The sequence below is a fragment of the Camelina sativa genome, chromosome 19 (assembly GCF_000633955.1).
Source record: "Camelina sativa cultivar DH55 chromosome 19, Cs, whole genome shotgun sequence".
NCBI classification, from domain to species: Eukaryota; Viridiplantae; Streptophyta; class Magnoliopsida; order Brassicales; family Brassicaceae; genus Camelina; species Camelina sativa.
In genome coordinates, this window is record NC_025703.1 from 8,855,557 (window position 1) to 8,866,803 (window position 11,247).

The following is an 11,247-nucleotide window of genomic DNA, read 5'->3' on the forward strand; positions in this document are numbered from 1 at the left end:
AATAAAGCTATCTGATTTGTCAGAATGTTAAAAACGAGTCCAAGTTGACTCCTTCAGAGCTTTGATTCTCGTTCCAATAATACTCCGTCCACCATCTCTCCTCTCGTAGATCTAAGAAACAGAGAAAACGAGAAAGAAAGTATGAGAAAGGGAGATCGTCAGATTGTAGAACATGAGTTGCAAGAAACTGGTTTTAGTCCAGAATCAGAGAAAGCCAAGAACAAGTATGTTGAAGAAGAAGACGAAGATGAAGAGGAAGAGGATGAATCTGTGGAGAAGATCTTTGAGAGTAGAGAAGTACCTTCTTGGAAGAAGCAGCTGACCTTGAGGGCTTTTGTGGTGAGCTTTTTCCTAAGCATCTTGTTTAGCTTCATTGTTATGAAGCTTAACCTCACAACGGGAATCATACCTTCGCTGAACGTCTCAGCTGGTCTTCTGGGTTTCTTCTTTGTCAAGACATGGACCAAGATGCTCCATAGGTCTGGGTTCTTGAAACAGCCATTTACTCGCCAGGAGAATACTGTTATTCAGACCTGTGTTGTTGCTTCTTCTGGCATTGCCTTTAGCGGTAAACAAAACTCATCTTCACATTGAATTAGAAATCAATCAGTTTTTAATTGCATCTTGCCGTAGTTTTGCTTGCGTGTGTTTTGTGGCATTCTAATATAAAAGTACAAATCTGTCGAGTCTTTTGTACTCAACACTCACCTGCTTTCTCTCTCTTTCTAGTTATGTCAAGGTTTTTGCTTTATAATTCTCTCTCTTTCTAGTTATGTCAAGGTTTTTGCTTTAAAATAAATGCATCTACTTGGGCATATGAAATTTATACAGGAGGCTTTGGAACATACCTCTTTGGCATGAGTGAACGAATTGCAAACCAATCAGGAGATGCTTACCGTGGAGTTAAGAACCCTTCTTTGGGTTGGATTATGGGTTTCCTCTTTGTTGTCAGCTTTCTTGGCCTCTTCTCGGTTGTTCCCCTGCGAAAGGTTGGTCATATCATAACTTTTGTTTCCTGCTTTCTCTCTTGTGAATAAAAAAGGAACAATGGAGTTATGAGATCTTGCATTGCCAATTTCTGTGTGTTTGCAGATAATGGTAATAGACTTCAAACTAACATACCCAAGTGGTACTGCAACAGCTCATCTTATCAACAGCTTTCACACCCCTCAAGGAGCCAAGCTAGCAAAGTACGAACCTTTCACTTTATGCACTTTCAAGTCTTGAGTTCTCTGCTTCTTTTTGACTCCATGCTGCTCTCTGCATCAGGAAACAAGTGAGGGTGTTGGGGAAATTTTTCTCTATAAGCTTCTTATGGAGTTTCTTCCAATGGTTCTTTACTGGTGGAGAAAATTGTGGGTTCTCCAACTTCCCAACATTTGGACTCAAAGCTTACCAGTACAAGTAAGCTCAATAAACAATTCACGTAACTCGAAATTATAGAGCATTGGCTTGAACCACAATCTGGTTCCTTTCTGGTGAGAGTCTGATATACAAACAGGTTCTACTTTGACTTTTCAGCAACATATGTTGGTGTTGGAATGATATGTCCANGGTACTGCAACAGCTCATCTTATCAACAGCTTTCACACCCCTCAAGGAGCCAAGCTAGCAAAGTACGAACCTTTCACTTTATGCACTTTCAAGTCTTGAGTTCTCTGCTTCTTTTTGACTCCATGCTGCTCTCTGCATCAGGAAACAAGTGAGGGTGTTGGGGAAATTTTTCTCTATAAGCTTCTTATGGAGTTTCTTCCAATGGTTCTTTACTGGTGGAGAAAATTGTGGGTTCTCCAACTTCCCAACATTTGGACTCAAAGCTTACCAGTACAAGTAAGCTCAATAAACAATTCACGTAACTCGAAATTATAGAGCATTGGCTTGAACCACAATCTGGTTCCTTTCTGGTGAGAGTCTGATATACAAACAGGTTCTACTTTGACTTTTCAGCAACATATGTTGGTGTTGGAATGATATGTCCGTATATAATCAACATCTCTGTCCTTTTGGGAGGAATCCTCTCTTGGGGGATAATGTGGCCTCTTATTGAAACCAAAAAGGGAGATTGGTTCCCTGATAATGTCCCATCCAGCAGCATGCATGGTCTCCAAGCTTACAAGGCAAACTAAACTCTCCATAACATTTCTCTGTTAATTCTCTCTATGAATCGCCCTGCTTCAAGTTAATCTCTCTGTACTTGACTATGTTTTTTTCTTTCAGGTGTTTATAGCTGTTGCTATAATCCTAGGAGATGGCTTATACAATTTTTGCAAGGTGCTCAGCCGGACTCTTTCAGGACTATTTGTACAGCTTCGAGGCACTACAACGTCTATTTCAAGAACCTCCTTCACACTAGAAGAAGACCCTCATGCTTCCCCATTAAGCCCAAAGCAGTCTTATGATGATCAACGTCGTACAAGATTCTTCCTCAAAGACCAAATCCCGACTTGGTTTGCTGTTGGAGGTTATATCATAATCGCTGCAACATCAACAGCCATCCTCCCTCACATGTTTCACCAGCTAAGATGGTATTACATTCTGGTCATATATATCTGCGCGCCTGTCTTAGCTTTTTGTAACGCGTATGGAGCTGGACTCACAGACTGGTCCTTGGCTTCAACTTATGGAAAGCTCGCCATATTCACAATCGGAGCTTGGGCTGGCTCTGAGCATGGCGGTATGCTGGCTGGTCTAGCAGCATGTGGTGTCATGATGAATATAGTCTCAACAGCTTCGGATCTGACACAGGACTTTAAGACAGGTTACCTCACGTTGTCATCACCAAAGTCAATGTTTGTGAGCCAAGTGATTGGAACAGCAATGGGTTGTGTGGTATCTCCTTGCGTGTTCTGGCTATTCTACAAGGCGTTTGATGATTTAGGTCTCCCAAACAGTGAATACCCTGCACCGTTTGCTACCGTATATCGAAGTATGGCTAAACTAGGAGTGGAAGGTGTCTCATCTCTACCGAGAGAATGCCTCGTTCTATGCTACGCGTTCTTCAGTGTAGCGATTCTCGTAAACATAGTAAAAGATAGTCTCAAGAGCAAATGGGGAAGGTTCATTCCTCTTCCAATGGCAATGGCTATACCGTTTTTCTTGGGACCTTACTTTGCAATTGACATGTGTGTGGGAAGTTTAATACTTTTTATCTGGGAAAGAGTAGATGCAGCCAAGGCTGAAGCTTTTGGGACAGCGGTGGCTTCTGGTTTAATATGCGGAGATGGCATTTGGTCTTTGCCAAGCTCAGTGCTGGCTATAGCAGGAGTAAACCCTCCTGTTTGTATGAAGTTTCTCTCTGCTGCAACCAATTCAAAAGTCGACAACTTCCTGAGTAGATCTTCTTAAACTCAAATATAAGTGTAATGATGCTTCTTCAAAATTTTCCCTTTTACCTGTATGACGTAACTCGTATATAAAGATCTTTAGATTCATGATCGTCAAACAGTTAAAGACCATATCGAGCACATGAAAAAAACCCAAACTTGGGTGGACTAAGGATACAAAAAGAGATTTTTATGGTAACCCGTAAGGCTCAGATGAGAGAAGATGATAACCTGAGCAAAATTGAGGTGGAATCGTCGATTGTGTTCAGTAGAAAAATCGATTCTTCCGATTGGGTTTTCGAAGGTGTGAGCATGAGTGATCAAATCGGGTTTTCGAGAGCTAGGGATTTGAAAAAAATCCATCCTTTTTGCTTTGAGCCTTTGACTCCATCATCTTCGATTAAAAACTAACAAAAATAGAGAGATGAGGTGTCGCGGTGACAGATATAAAAGGGGTAACGAGAGAAACCGTCACTTCTCCTTCTCTCTCTCTCTCTCTTTCTCTTTCCCTCTTCTCTCCTTCAAATCCGTTCTTCCTTAAAAAATCAATTTCGCTCTCTGTTTACATACTTGGTTTGATTTTTCAATTGCCTCTCTGTTTCTCTGTCTCTGTGATTATCTTTCATCAGAATGAACGGGAAGGCCTCTGTTTCCAAGGAGCTCAACGCCAAACATTCCAAGGTCCCATCTTTTTTTTTGTTTCCTCTTATTCTTTTTGATTTCACCAATTGATTTTTGCGTCTAATGGCTAAAAGGTTAAAGATTTGTGTGGGTTATAGATATTGGAAGCACTTTTGAAGCACCAGGACAATCGAGAATGTGCAGATTGTAGATCAAAGTAAGCATGATTGATGATAACATCTTCTTAATGATCATTTAACAAAAATGGTAAGAGCTTGTGATGTTGGATCTATCTTTATTTACAGGGCACCAAGATGGGCAAGTGTGAACCTTGGGATATTCATTTGTATGCAATGCTCTGGAATCCATCGTAGCCTCGGCGTCCATATCTCACAGGTGCCTCCCTAAATTACCTCTCTTTTGAAGATGAATGATACAAATTAGTGTTACTGATGAATTTTCTGAAAACAGGTAAGGTCTATAACTCTGGATACATGGCTTCCAGATCAGGTTGCTTTCATGCAATGTAAGCTCCTCTTTTTGTATATAATGAATTGAAACCCATTTAGTAGTTGAATTCATCATAATAATCCCATAATGCTTCTTATTCTCGTGTTTAGCTACCGGTAATGCTAAGGCAAATCGGTATTGGGAATCAGAATTGCCTCCTCATTTCGAGAGAAGTTCAAGCGACATGTTTATAAGAGCCAAGTATTGATTCTATTCTATGCTAGAAAGTCTTCCTTCATCTGCTACAAGACAACTCTAGCTTGAATCTTTTTCTTCTTCTTATGTTTGTGTTATTTTTAGATACAATGACAAGAAATGGGTTTCACCTAAAGGGATTCAACCGGCTCCTATAGTTAGTAATCTAAGCTGCAAAGTTAGTCACTTGGTAGAGAGCGGCTATAAGCCTGAAACTCCAAAGAAAGCTAGAACTCTTTCACTTGACGAAGAGATCCTTCGTAATCATGTTCTTCACGCAACACCTCCAGAAACAAGAATTCGCGCGGTATGTGGTATTCTCACAAAGTTCACTTTCTGAATGCAAACAAATTCATTTTCATCACCATTGATCCTACGGCAAGAATCAAGAAACCTTTTTCTAGAAGGATCTTGAGTCATTTTTCTCATAAACCGTTATGTATAATGCAGGGTTCGGTAGATATGAAGGAGAATGTATATGCTCTACCTCTACCAGTGGGGCTGGAAGTTAAGAAACCAAATCAAAAGAATGAGATTTTCTCCAACGAATTGAATCAGAATAGAAGAACCACCATAGCACCACCATCAAGCTGGGCTACTTTCGACTGTAAGGCCAAGATTCAGGCTTCTCTTTTTTACCTTCTTTGAATTTTTTGAGGTTTTGATTCTTAATCTCTTATGTGAAACAGGAAGAGAATGAGATGGAGTTTTTGGAAGCAAATCATCATGTGGGCTTTTTAATTATAGTCGACAGGTTGGCAAAGATGGGATGACAATGGAAGTTGGTTCTGTTTTCTATTTTTTTTTCATTTATAATCCAAAATTGGTTGCTTGTAACTAAAGCATTTTTCTAAATACAATGGAAGAGGGGACATCTTGAGTATATATTTGACAAAAGAAAGCAATACCAACTCACCAGTCTGTATTATTTTGAATTGTTGGAGAAGTAAACAGCAATACAACAGTAATGATTTCAATAGTCAGAGGCTCAGAGATTTGAGTCACTGGCTCATTGTTTCTCATTTGGTTTGAACTCTGTTTGGTTTAGTTAGTTAAGTTACATAATAGAAAATAAAATAAAATTGAACCGAACTTTAAACACACTAAATCGATCCGGTTTGGTATATTTGACAACAGTAACAACAGTAAATCAATTGGATTGGTCCATACTCCATAACAACAGTAATGATTTCAATACTCAAGTTTTGAGTCACTTTGAGAGTCATTGACTCATTGTGTTTCATTTGGTTTGAACTCTGTTTTGTTTAGTTTGTTTGGTTACATTAATAGAAATCGAATAAAATTGAACCGAACCTTGAAACACACTAAATCGATCCGGTTTGGTTAATTTGGCAACGGGTTTATTGAGAAGAAACAGAGTTAGCCAGATTCAAAAAGGCTTAATAGAGATATGGGCCTTAGGCCCGAGAGAGAGGATCAAAAACTGGAATGAGGAAGAGGAACAGAGCAATTGTGGCGTCTAGTAGACTGAAAGAGCGACGGAGATGGCGGCGAACGTGTGTCTACCTCCCACGGCGGCCATGGCTGTCCGGCCAGAGGAAGGCGTTTCGAATTCTAAACCTACGCAGAGCCAACCTAGGCTCTATCTCAGCAAACCTTCATGGATAGTCAGAACTCAGGTATGAAACCAAAAACCTCAATTTCTATATCTCTCTAGACTTTTGATATCTGAAATAAGAAAGAGCTGAGTGCTAAGGGGGTATTCGATGTTTAGCAGTCCGGAGCTAAGACGTGTGTGAAGAGAAGGGAGAAAGACCGATGTGTAATCTGCCATGGAACTGGAAGAGTTGATTGTTTCAACTGTTGTGGGAAAGGTAATGAAACAGAACTTGTCTCTCTGTATCTTAACTTAAAAAAGTCTCATAAAGAAACTTAAATTCTTGCTTTTTTTTTGTGATAATATGATTAAAGGGAGGACGAATTGTGTTGATGTGGAAATGCTTCCAAGAGGAGAGTGGCCCAAATGGTAACACATATTTTGAAGACAAAAGATGTTCTTGTGGCTTTGTATCTCTCTGATATATTTGATTCAAGAACTAAAGAAGTGTAGAGTTTTGGTCACAGGTGTAGGAGCTGTGGAGGGAGTGGATTAAGTGACTGTTCTCGCTGTCTTGGCACTGGAGAGTACAGATACATTATGGGTTTCCGCTTCTTAAACCAAGAAGATGATGTTGATCCTCCATAACGATTTGTGTCCTTGCCAGTTATTGTAGATGTTCAATAGCCTTATGACCTTTAGTTAATGTAAATGGTTGCTCCTGCCTTGTTGGTCATGATTTGTAATCTTTATGGTCATCATATTTCAAGTGAAGAGAAAGCGTTACGTCTTGTGTCTTTTGAATCTACAGGTCCTTTAGTGTATACTACTTGTGTTGAAAAGTTTCATAATTTGATCAAGAATCAATGTCTAGTGATGTTCCTTTGAGTGGGAACAAACTCAAAACTCATGTTTGATTGTTTGGGAAACGAAGCTCAATTGGCTGAACTTGAGTTTCTGTGAACAATTGTAAAATCAATTCCGGTTTAGTCAAACCGGTTAAAACCATTATTTATTTAATTTATTTCTTATTTTCATATCCTATTCTTATCGTTTATGGCTTCCGTTGCTTTGCCGGCGTTAAGCTGCCGGAGCTCAGGAGAACAAGTGAAGGAGATTCGCGTTTGCACGAATCGTACCTGCCGGAGACAAGGCTCCTTCCAGATTCTCGAGACTTTAACGGCTCTCGCACCTCCCGAACTCCGAGTCACTCCCTCCGGTTGCCTCGGCCGATGCGGTGCCGGTCCAAACCTCGTTGCTCTCCCTCAAGGTCTCATCCTCCGTCACTGCGCCACGTCTTCTCGTGCTGCTGAAATCTTGTTCAGCCTCTGTGGTGAAGGTGGTCGTGAAGCTTCTTCGTCCTCCGCCGTCGCAGACGCTCTCACCGCTTTAGCGCTCACCAACAATGCTCTCTCTCAAATCGATGGTGGAAACTTCTCGGAATCTGAAGCTCTTCTCACTCAGGTCTGTAGAATTTTACATATTTGTCGCAGTTTCTTCCTCTCCATTCTTGTGGAGCTTGCTTGACCAGAGATGTGTATGGTTGCAGGCTTTAGAGCTGAAGCCCTATGGTGGCTTGCATAGAATCTTCAAACACAGGTAACAAAAAGGACCAAAATTTTCATTTTTTGGTCACTGTTTCTTCAGAGATTGTTAGATTGTTAGAATCTGGTGATTGCAGAGCAGTAGCAAAATTGGGAATGCTTGATTACTCTGGGGCTCTTGAAGATATAAGCCGAGCTCTAGCCTTATCTCCCAACTATTCTGAGGTATACTCTGGGATAATAGTCTTTTGATTTTTGTGGATTTCATGTTTGAATTCTTATTTCAATTTATGACTTCATCTACCAGCTCTACATTTGCCAAGGTGATGTCTACGTAGCAGAAGGTCAATATGATCTCGCAGAGAAGTCGTACTTGAAATGTCTAGAGATAGATCCTTCTCTTCGCAGATCTAAATCATTCAAGGTTTGTTTTGTTACATCTCGTGCCTCCTTTATTTAGCACTTAAGCATAGATAGATGTACCTTCCCAATGGAAGATAAGCTTCTATGCCTCTGGCAGGATGAATGCTTTTGCTTAAAATCTCATAATCTGATATTTGAAATCTCTGTTTCGAGACATTTTACAAAATTCTTGGTGTTTTAACTATCACTGCAGGCCCGGATTGCGAGCCTTCAAATGAAAGTTGTTGAAGTAGATGTGACATAGAAGTATTCTGACATTGGGAGTTGTATCTGGATGCATACTGATGATAGGTGTCTACGTGTTTGTCATAAAAAGGGTAATTCTTTTTCCTCTACTAGATCCTTACAAGAAATGTCTCTTTTTTTGTGTAGAAGGTTGGGTTTCCAGTGTGGCAAGGGATGCATATAGGTTATTAGTGTATCAAGATGTAATGACATTGCGCTGTATATATATAATATTATTCATATGATATTATCGAAGTTAATGACATTATTTTGGTACTAAAGACTACCCAAACACCAAGCTGCCTATCTTTGATAACCATTACGGTACTCAAGGAGCTACGTTAATGCTTAGCTTCTGGCCATTTTCACAGTGGTCATCCACTCCGCATATGAACCATAGCGTTCCAACTTCTGATATGATTATTGAGTCGTTGCCTTTGGTGAAGAGAGATGTGTAGTTGTCTGTTCTACAATCCGTGTATGCTGTAGAGTTAACTTGCATAACATTATGCTGGTCACTTTTGTAGTTGAATACTGTTGAAGAAGATAGACAGATTTAGCAAGGTGAATGCTGAAGAAGTGAGATGGGATTCAACTTTGATTTTGCTGAATTTAGAAATCCAGGAGTTAAGAAAAATTACCTAAGACATCGCCTACATGAAACTCCCTTCCTTGTGTCCAGTTGGTATAGTTTGTAAAGAGCTCCCAGCCACTGCTGTCGCCAACTATATGTTCTGTTCCTTCAGATATTAGCATGAGAGAAGATAAAGAGAAAATGACATAGAGTATAATCAAGCTGGAAAATCGGCTTTCCTGATGAAGCATTGTTATCTCTTAACCTATCGTTTTCCAAGTTATCCAGAGATACAGTATGATTATAAATCAGTAAGCATTTGTGGGTGGGAAGGTCATGACATTGTTGTGTTAACCAGATAAGTGAGTCATGAAAACCATACATATGTGGATCAAGGAGTCACACATTGTTTGCGGGCTACAACAAACAGTGCATCGGGGAGATGCACTGAAAAGCATTACACATAAGCGATAGAGCATACACGAAGTCGTGTATGCATTTTTCATAGTTTACTGATACACCTTAGGATTAAGCTAATTAGGCAAGTTGAAAGTGCAGCATGATGGAGCGGTAGCTGATGGCTTTGTAAAGAGGTTAATGTTGTTGAGCTTCTTCAACCACTTGAATCCAGTTTTCTCTTCGGTTTTGTTCTCCTTCTTCTTCTTGGTCTTATACTTATCCAGGCCAAAGCATCCGGATGAAACCTTATCATAGGCGGCGGGCTCCGAGTTCCCCGATGCCTGAAGCGAGTAGATGCGGTTCTGAAGAAGGCAGACCTTGTTAAAATGATCATCTCTCATCTTAAGAACACACCGAGCGAGCCCAACAGCTTCGTTCTTCATGAACAACGCCTCTGTGGCCAGCTCTCTGTTCTCCTCTAAGAGAGAAGTGAGCTTGTAGCCAAGATTAGCGTTTTCCTCAACAGCTACTTCCTTCTCCATCTCCAGCAACATGACGAACTTCTTCAACAGGTCTACAGTCTTGGAGGCTTCGTGAAACTGCTGCTCTTTGTAAAGTAACTCGTGTTGCACAATCTCTTTGTCCAAGTTTGCGGTCACGAGTTGAGAAACAAGCTCATCCACTTTATCTGAAACCGCAGAAGAATCTTGCCTCTGTTGAAAGGATAAGTTGCTGTCGAAACTGATGTCACTGACGGAATCAATGTCTGAAATGCAGTCGTCGTCGTCGTCATCTTGGAGAGTGTGATTAGGACGAGAGATTGTGGGTTTAAGCAGCTGCAGATTCGGTTTGGTAGGATGAGAAGAACGACCCAGGAGAGTGATGTAGCCGTTGTAGAGGTCAAGACAAAGCGAGAGAAGGAGGGGTCGTCTCTGGTAAAACCATTCAGCTCGTTGAGCAAAAGTATCATCATCTCCTTTGTTTTCTTCAAAAGCAGACACACGAAGGATTTGCATCCGAGCTTCAAGATCTGTTTCCAGCATTTTTCAAGACAAGAAGTAATGTGAGAGAAAAAGAGACAAACTGAGAAGAAAGAGAAAAGGGGGGTCCACTGTTCTGTATCAAGCTTTTGTGTGTTTTGAAAATTTGAAAATGTGAAAAGCTCCAAAAAGAGAATGAGGAGAGAGAGAGAAGAGATTTGAAAATGGGAAGAGGAATAGTACCGGAGAGAGATGGCAACTGTGGAGGGGGATGAGTAGCTTCCATGGATTTTTTGCTCTTCATCTTCTTCAACCTGGAAGAGATACACTTTTGGTTAGTGGTTTTTATAAATGTATAAAGCAAAATGAGAATATATGCAAAGATCAAGAAAGAGAGAGAGAGACATTGATGAATTTTTCAAGAAGATAAGAAATGTTACAGAAAAGGAAGTTTTGGATCGCTGAACACTAGTATTAATGAAGGATCGGAGTGGGAAAGAAGATACAAACCAAGAAATAGTGTAGTGAGAGAGAGAAAAGAGAGCTGACACGTCTGATCAGTTGTATCAGTAGTGCAGAGAGCATATTTAACAGGCAAAATCCGCCAAAGCAACAAGCATTTGATTTCGTACCATTCATGTTTTAACACGTGTCTTACGTATTTGGGTTTAGTAGTTTCGGCCCGTTTACTATTGGGCTTAATAAATCATTGTATTTTCTGAATTTTGAGATTCAAAGGTTTACTGACAAGTCCGAGTGTCTGACATAACAAATTTTTTAAAAATTAGCGGAAAGAAGAGAGAGAGAGAGCATGTAGAGTTGGTGATTAATAGTAACTAAGGTCAATTATTGATCTAAGCAGATATACTTACTATATAAAATTATAAATACAAAA

The 11,247-nt window shown here is 40.1% G+C and overlaps 6 protein-coding genes across 10 annotated transcripts; 4 read left to right on the forward strand and 2 right to left on the reverse strand.

Annotated features, from left to right (window-relative positions):
• On the forward strand, positions 46 to 3,444 carry LOC104765608 (probable metal-nicotianamine transporter YSL5). Of its 2 annotated transcripts, XM_010489355.2 has the most exons (6): positions 46 to 568; positions 832 to 989; positions 1,093 to 1,190; positions 1,270 to 1,404; positions 1,928 to 2,117; positions 2,218 to 3,436. In XM_010489355.2, the coding sequence occupies exons 1-6, from the start codon at positions 142 to 144 to the stop codon at positions 3,343 to 3,345; spliced, it is 2,136 nt and encodes a 711-aa protein (XP_010487657.1). In that variant the 5' UTR covers positions 46 to 141; the 3' UTR covers positions 3,346 to 3,436. The 2 variants fall into 2 exon arrangements, with proteins under 2 accessions (XP_010487657.1, XP_010487655.1); XM_010489353.2 differs by lacking the exons at positions 46 to 568; positions 832 to 989; positions 1,093 to 1,190; positions 1,270 to 1,404 and adding an exon at positions 1,706 to 1,830 and having other exon boundaries at positions 1,948 to 2,117; positions 2,218 to 3,444.
• On the forward strand, positions 3,561 to 5,610 carry LOC104765607 (probable ADP-ribosylation factor GTPase-activating protein AGD15). Its single transcript, XM_010489352.1, has 9 exons — positions 3,561 to 3,778; positions 3,953 to 4,004; positions 4,103 to 4,161; positions 4,250 to 4,340; positions 4,416 to 4,470; positions 4,565 to 4,655; positions 4,755 to 4,956; positions 5,100 to 5,256; positions 5,339 to 5,610. Coding segments are annotated over exons 2-9 (708 nt in total). The 5' UTR covers positions 3,561 to 3,778; position 3,953; the 3' UTR covers positions 5,341 to 5,610.
• On the forward strand, positions 6,111 to 7,095 carry LOC104765609 (protein SSUH2 homolog). Of its 2 annotated transcripts, none has more exons than XM_010489356.2 (4): positions 6,111 to 6,289; positions 6,385 to 6,484; positions 6,582 to 6,636; positions 6,735 to 7,095. In XM_010489356.2, exons 1-4 carry the CDS (start codon positions 6,155 to 6,157, stop codon positions 6,853 to 6,855), a joined length of 411 nt encoding a protein of 136 aa, XP_010487658.1. In that variant the 5' UTR covers positions 6,111 to 6,154; the 3' UTR covers positions 6,856 to 7,095. The 2 variants fall into 2 exon arrangements, with proteins under 2 accessions (XP_010487658.1, XP_010487659.1); XM_010489357.2 differs by having other exon boundaries at positions 6,112 to 6,289; positions 6,388 to 6,484.
• On the forward strand, positions 7,230 to 8,667 carry LOC104765610. The gene is made up of 5 exons (XM_010489358.2): positions 7,230 to 7,671; positions 7,757 to 7,806; positions 7,889 to 7,976; positions 8,059 to 8,175; positions 8,368 to 8,667. The coding sequence occupies exons 1-5, from the start codon at positions 7,264 to 7,266 to the stop codon at positions 8,416 to 8,418; spliced, it is 714 nt and encodes a 237-aa protein (XP_010487660.1). The 5' UTR covers positions 7,230 to 7,263; the 3' UTR covers positions 8,419 to 8,667.
• On the reverse strand, positions 8,704 to 9,238 carry LOC104765612 (mavicyanin-like). Its single transcript, XM_010489359.1, has 2 exons — positions 9,041 to 9,238; positions 8,704 to 8,933 (listed from the first exon to the last, which is right to left on the reverse strand). Exons 1-2 carry the CDS (start codon positions 9,222 to 9,224, stop codon positions 8,728 to 8,730), a joined length of 390 nt encoding a protein of 129 aa, XP_010487661.1. The 5' UTR covers positions 9,225 to 9,238; the 3' UTR covers positions 8,704 to 8,727.
• Positions 9,337 to 11,030, reverse strand: LOC104765613 (kinase-interacting family protein-like). Of its 3 annotated transcripts, none has more exons than XM_010489363.2 (3): positions 10,793 to 11,030; positions 10,596 to 10,666; positions 9,337 to 10,402 (listed from the first exon to the last, which is right to left on the reverse strand). In XM_010489363.2, exons 2-3 carry the CDS (start codon positions 10,654 to 10,656, stop codon positions 9,507 to 9,509), a joined length of 957 nt encoding a protein of 318 aa, XP_010487665.1. In that variant the 5' UTR covers positions 10,657 to 10,666; positions 10,793 to 11,030; the 3' UTR covers positions 9,337 to 9,506. The 3 variants fall into 3 exon arrangements, with proteins under 3 accessions (XP_010487665.1, XP_010487663.1, XP_010487662.1); XM_010489361.2 differs by having other exon boundaries at positions 10,863 to 10,946; XM_010489360.2 differs by having other exon boundaries at positions 10,758 to 10,903.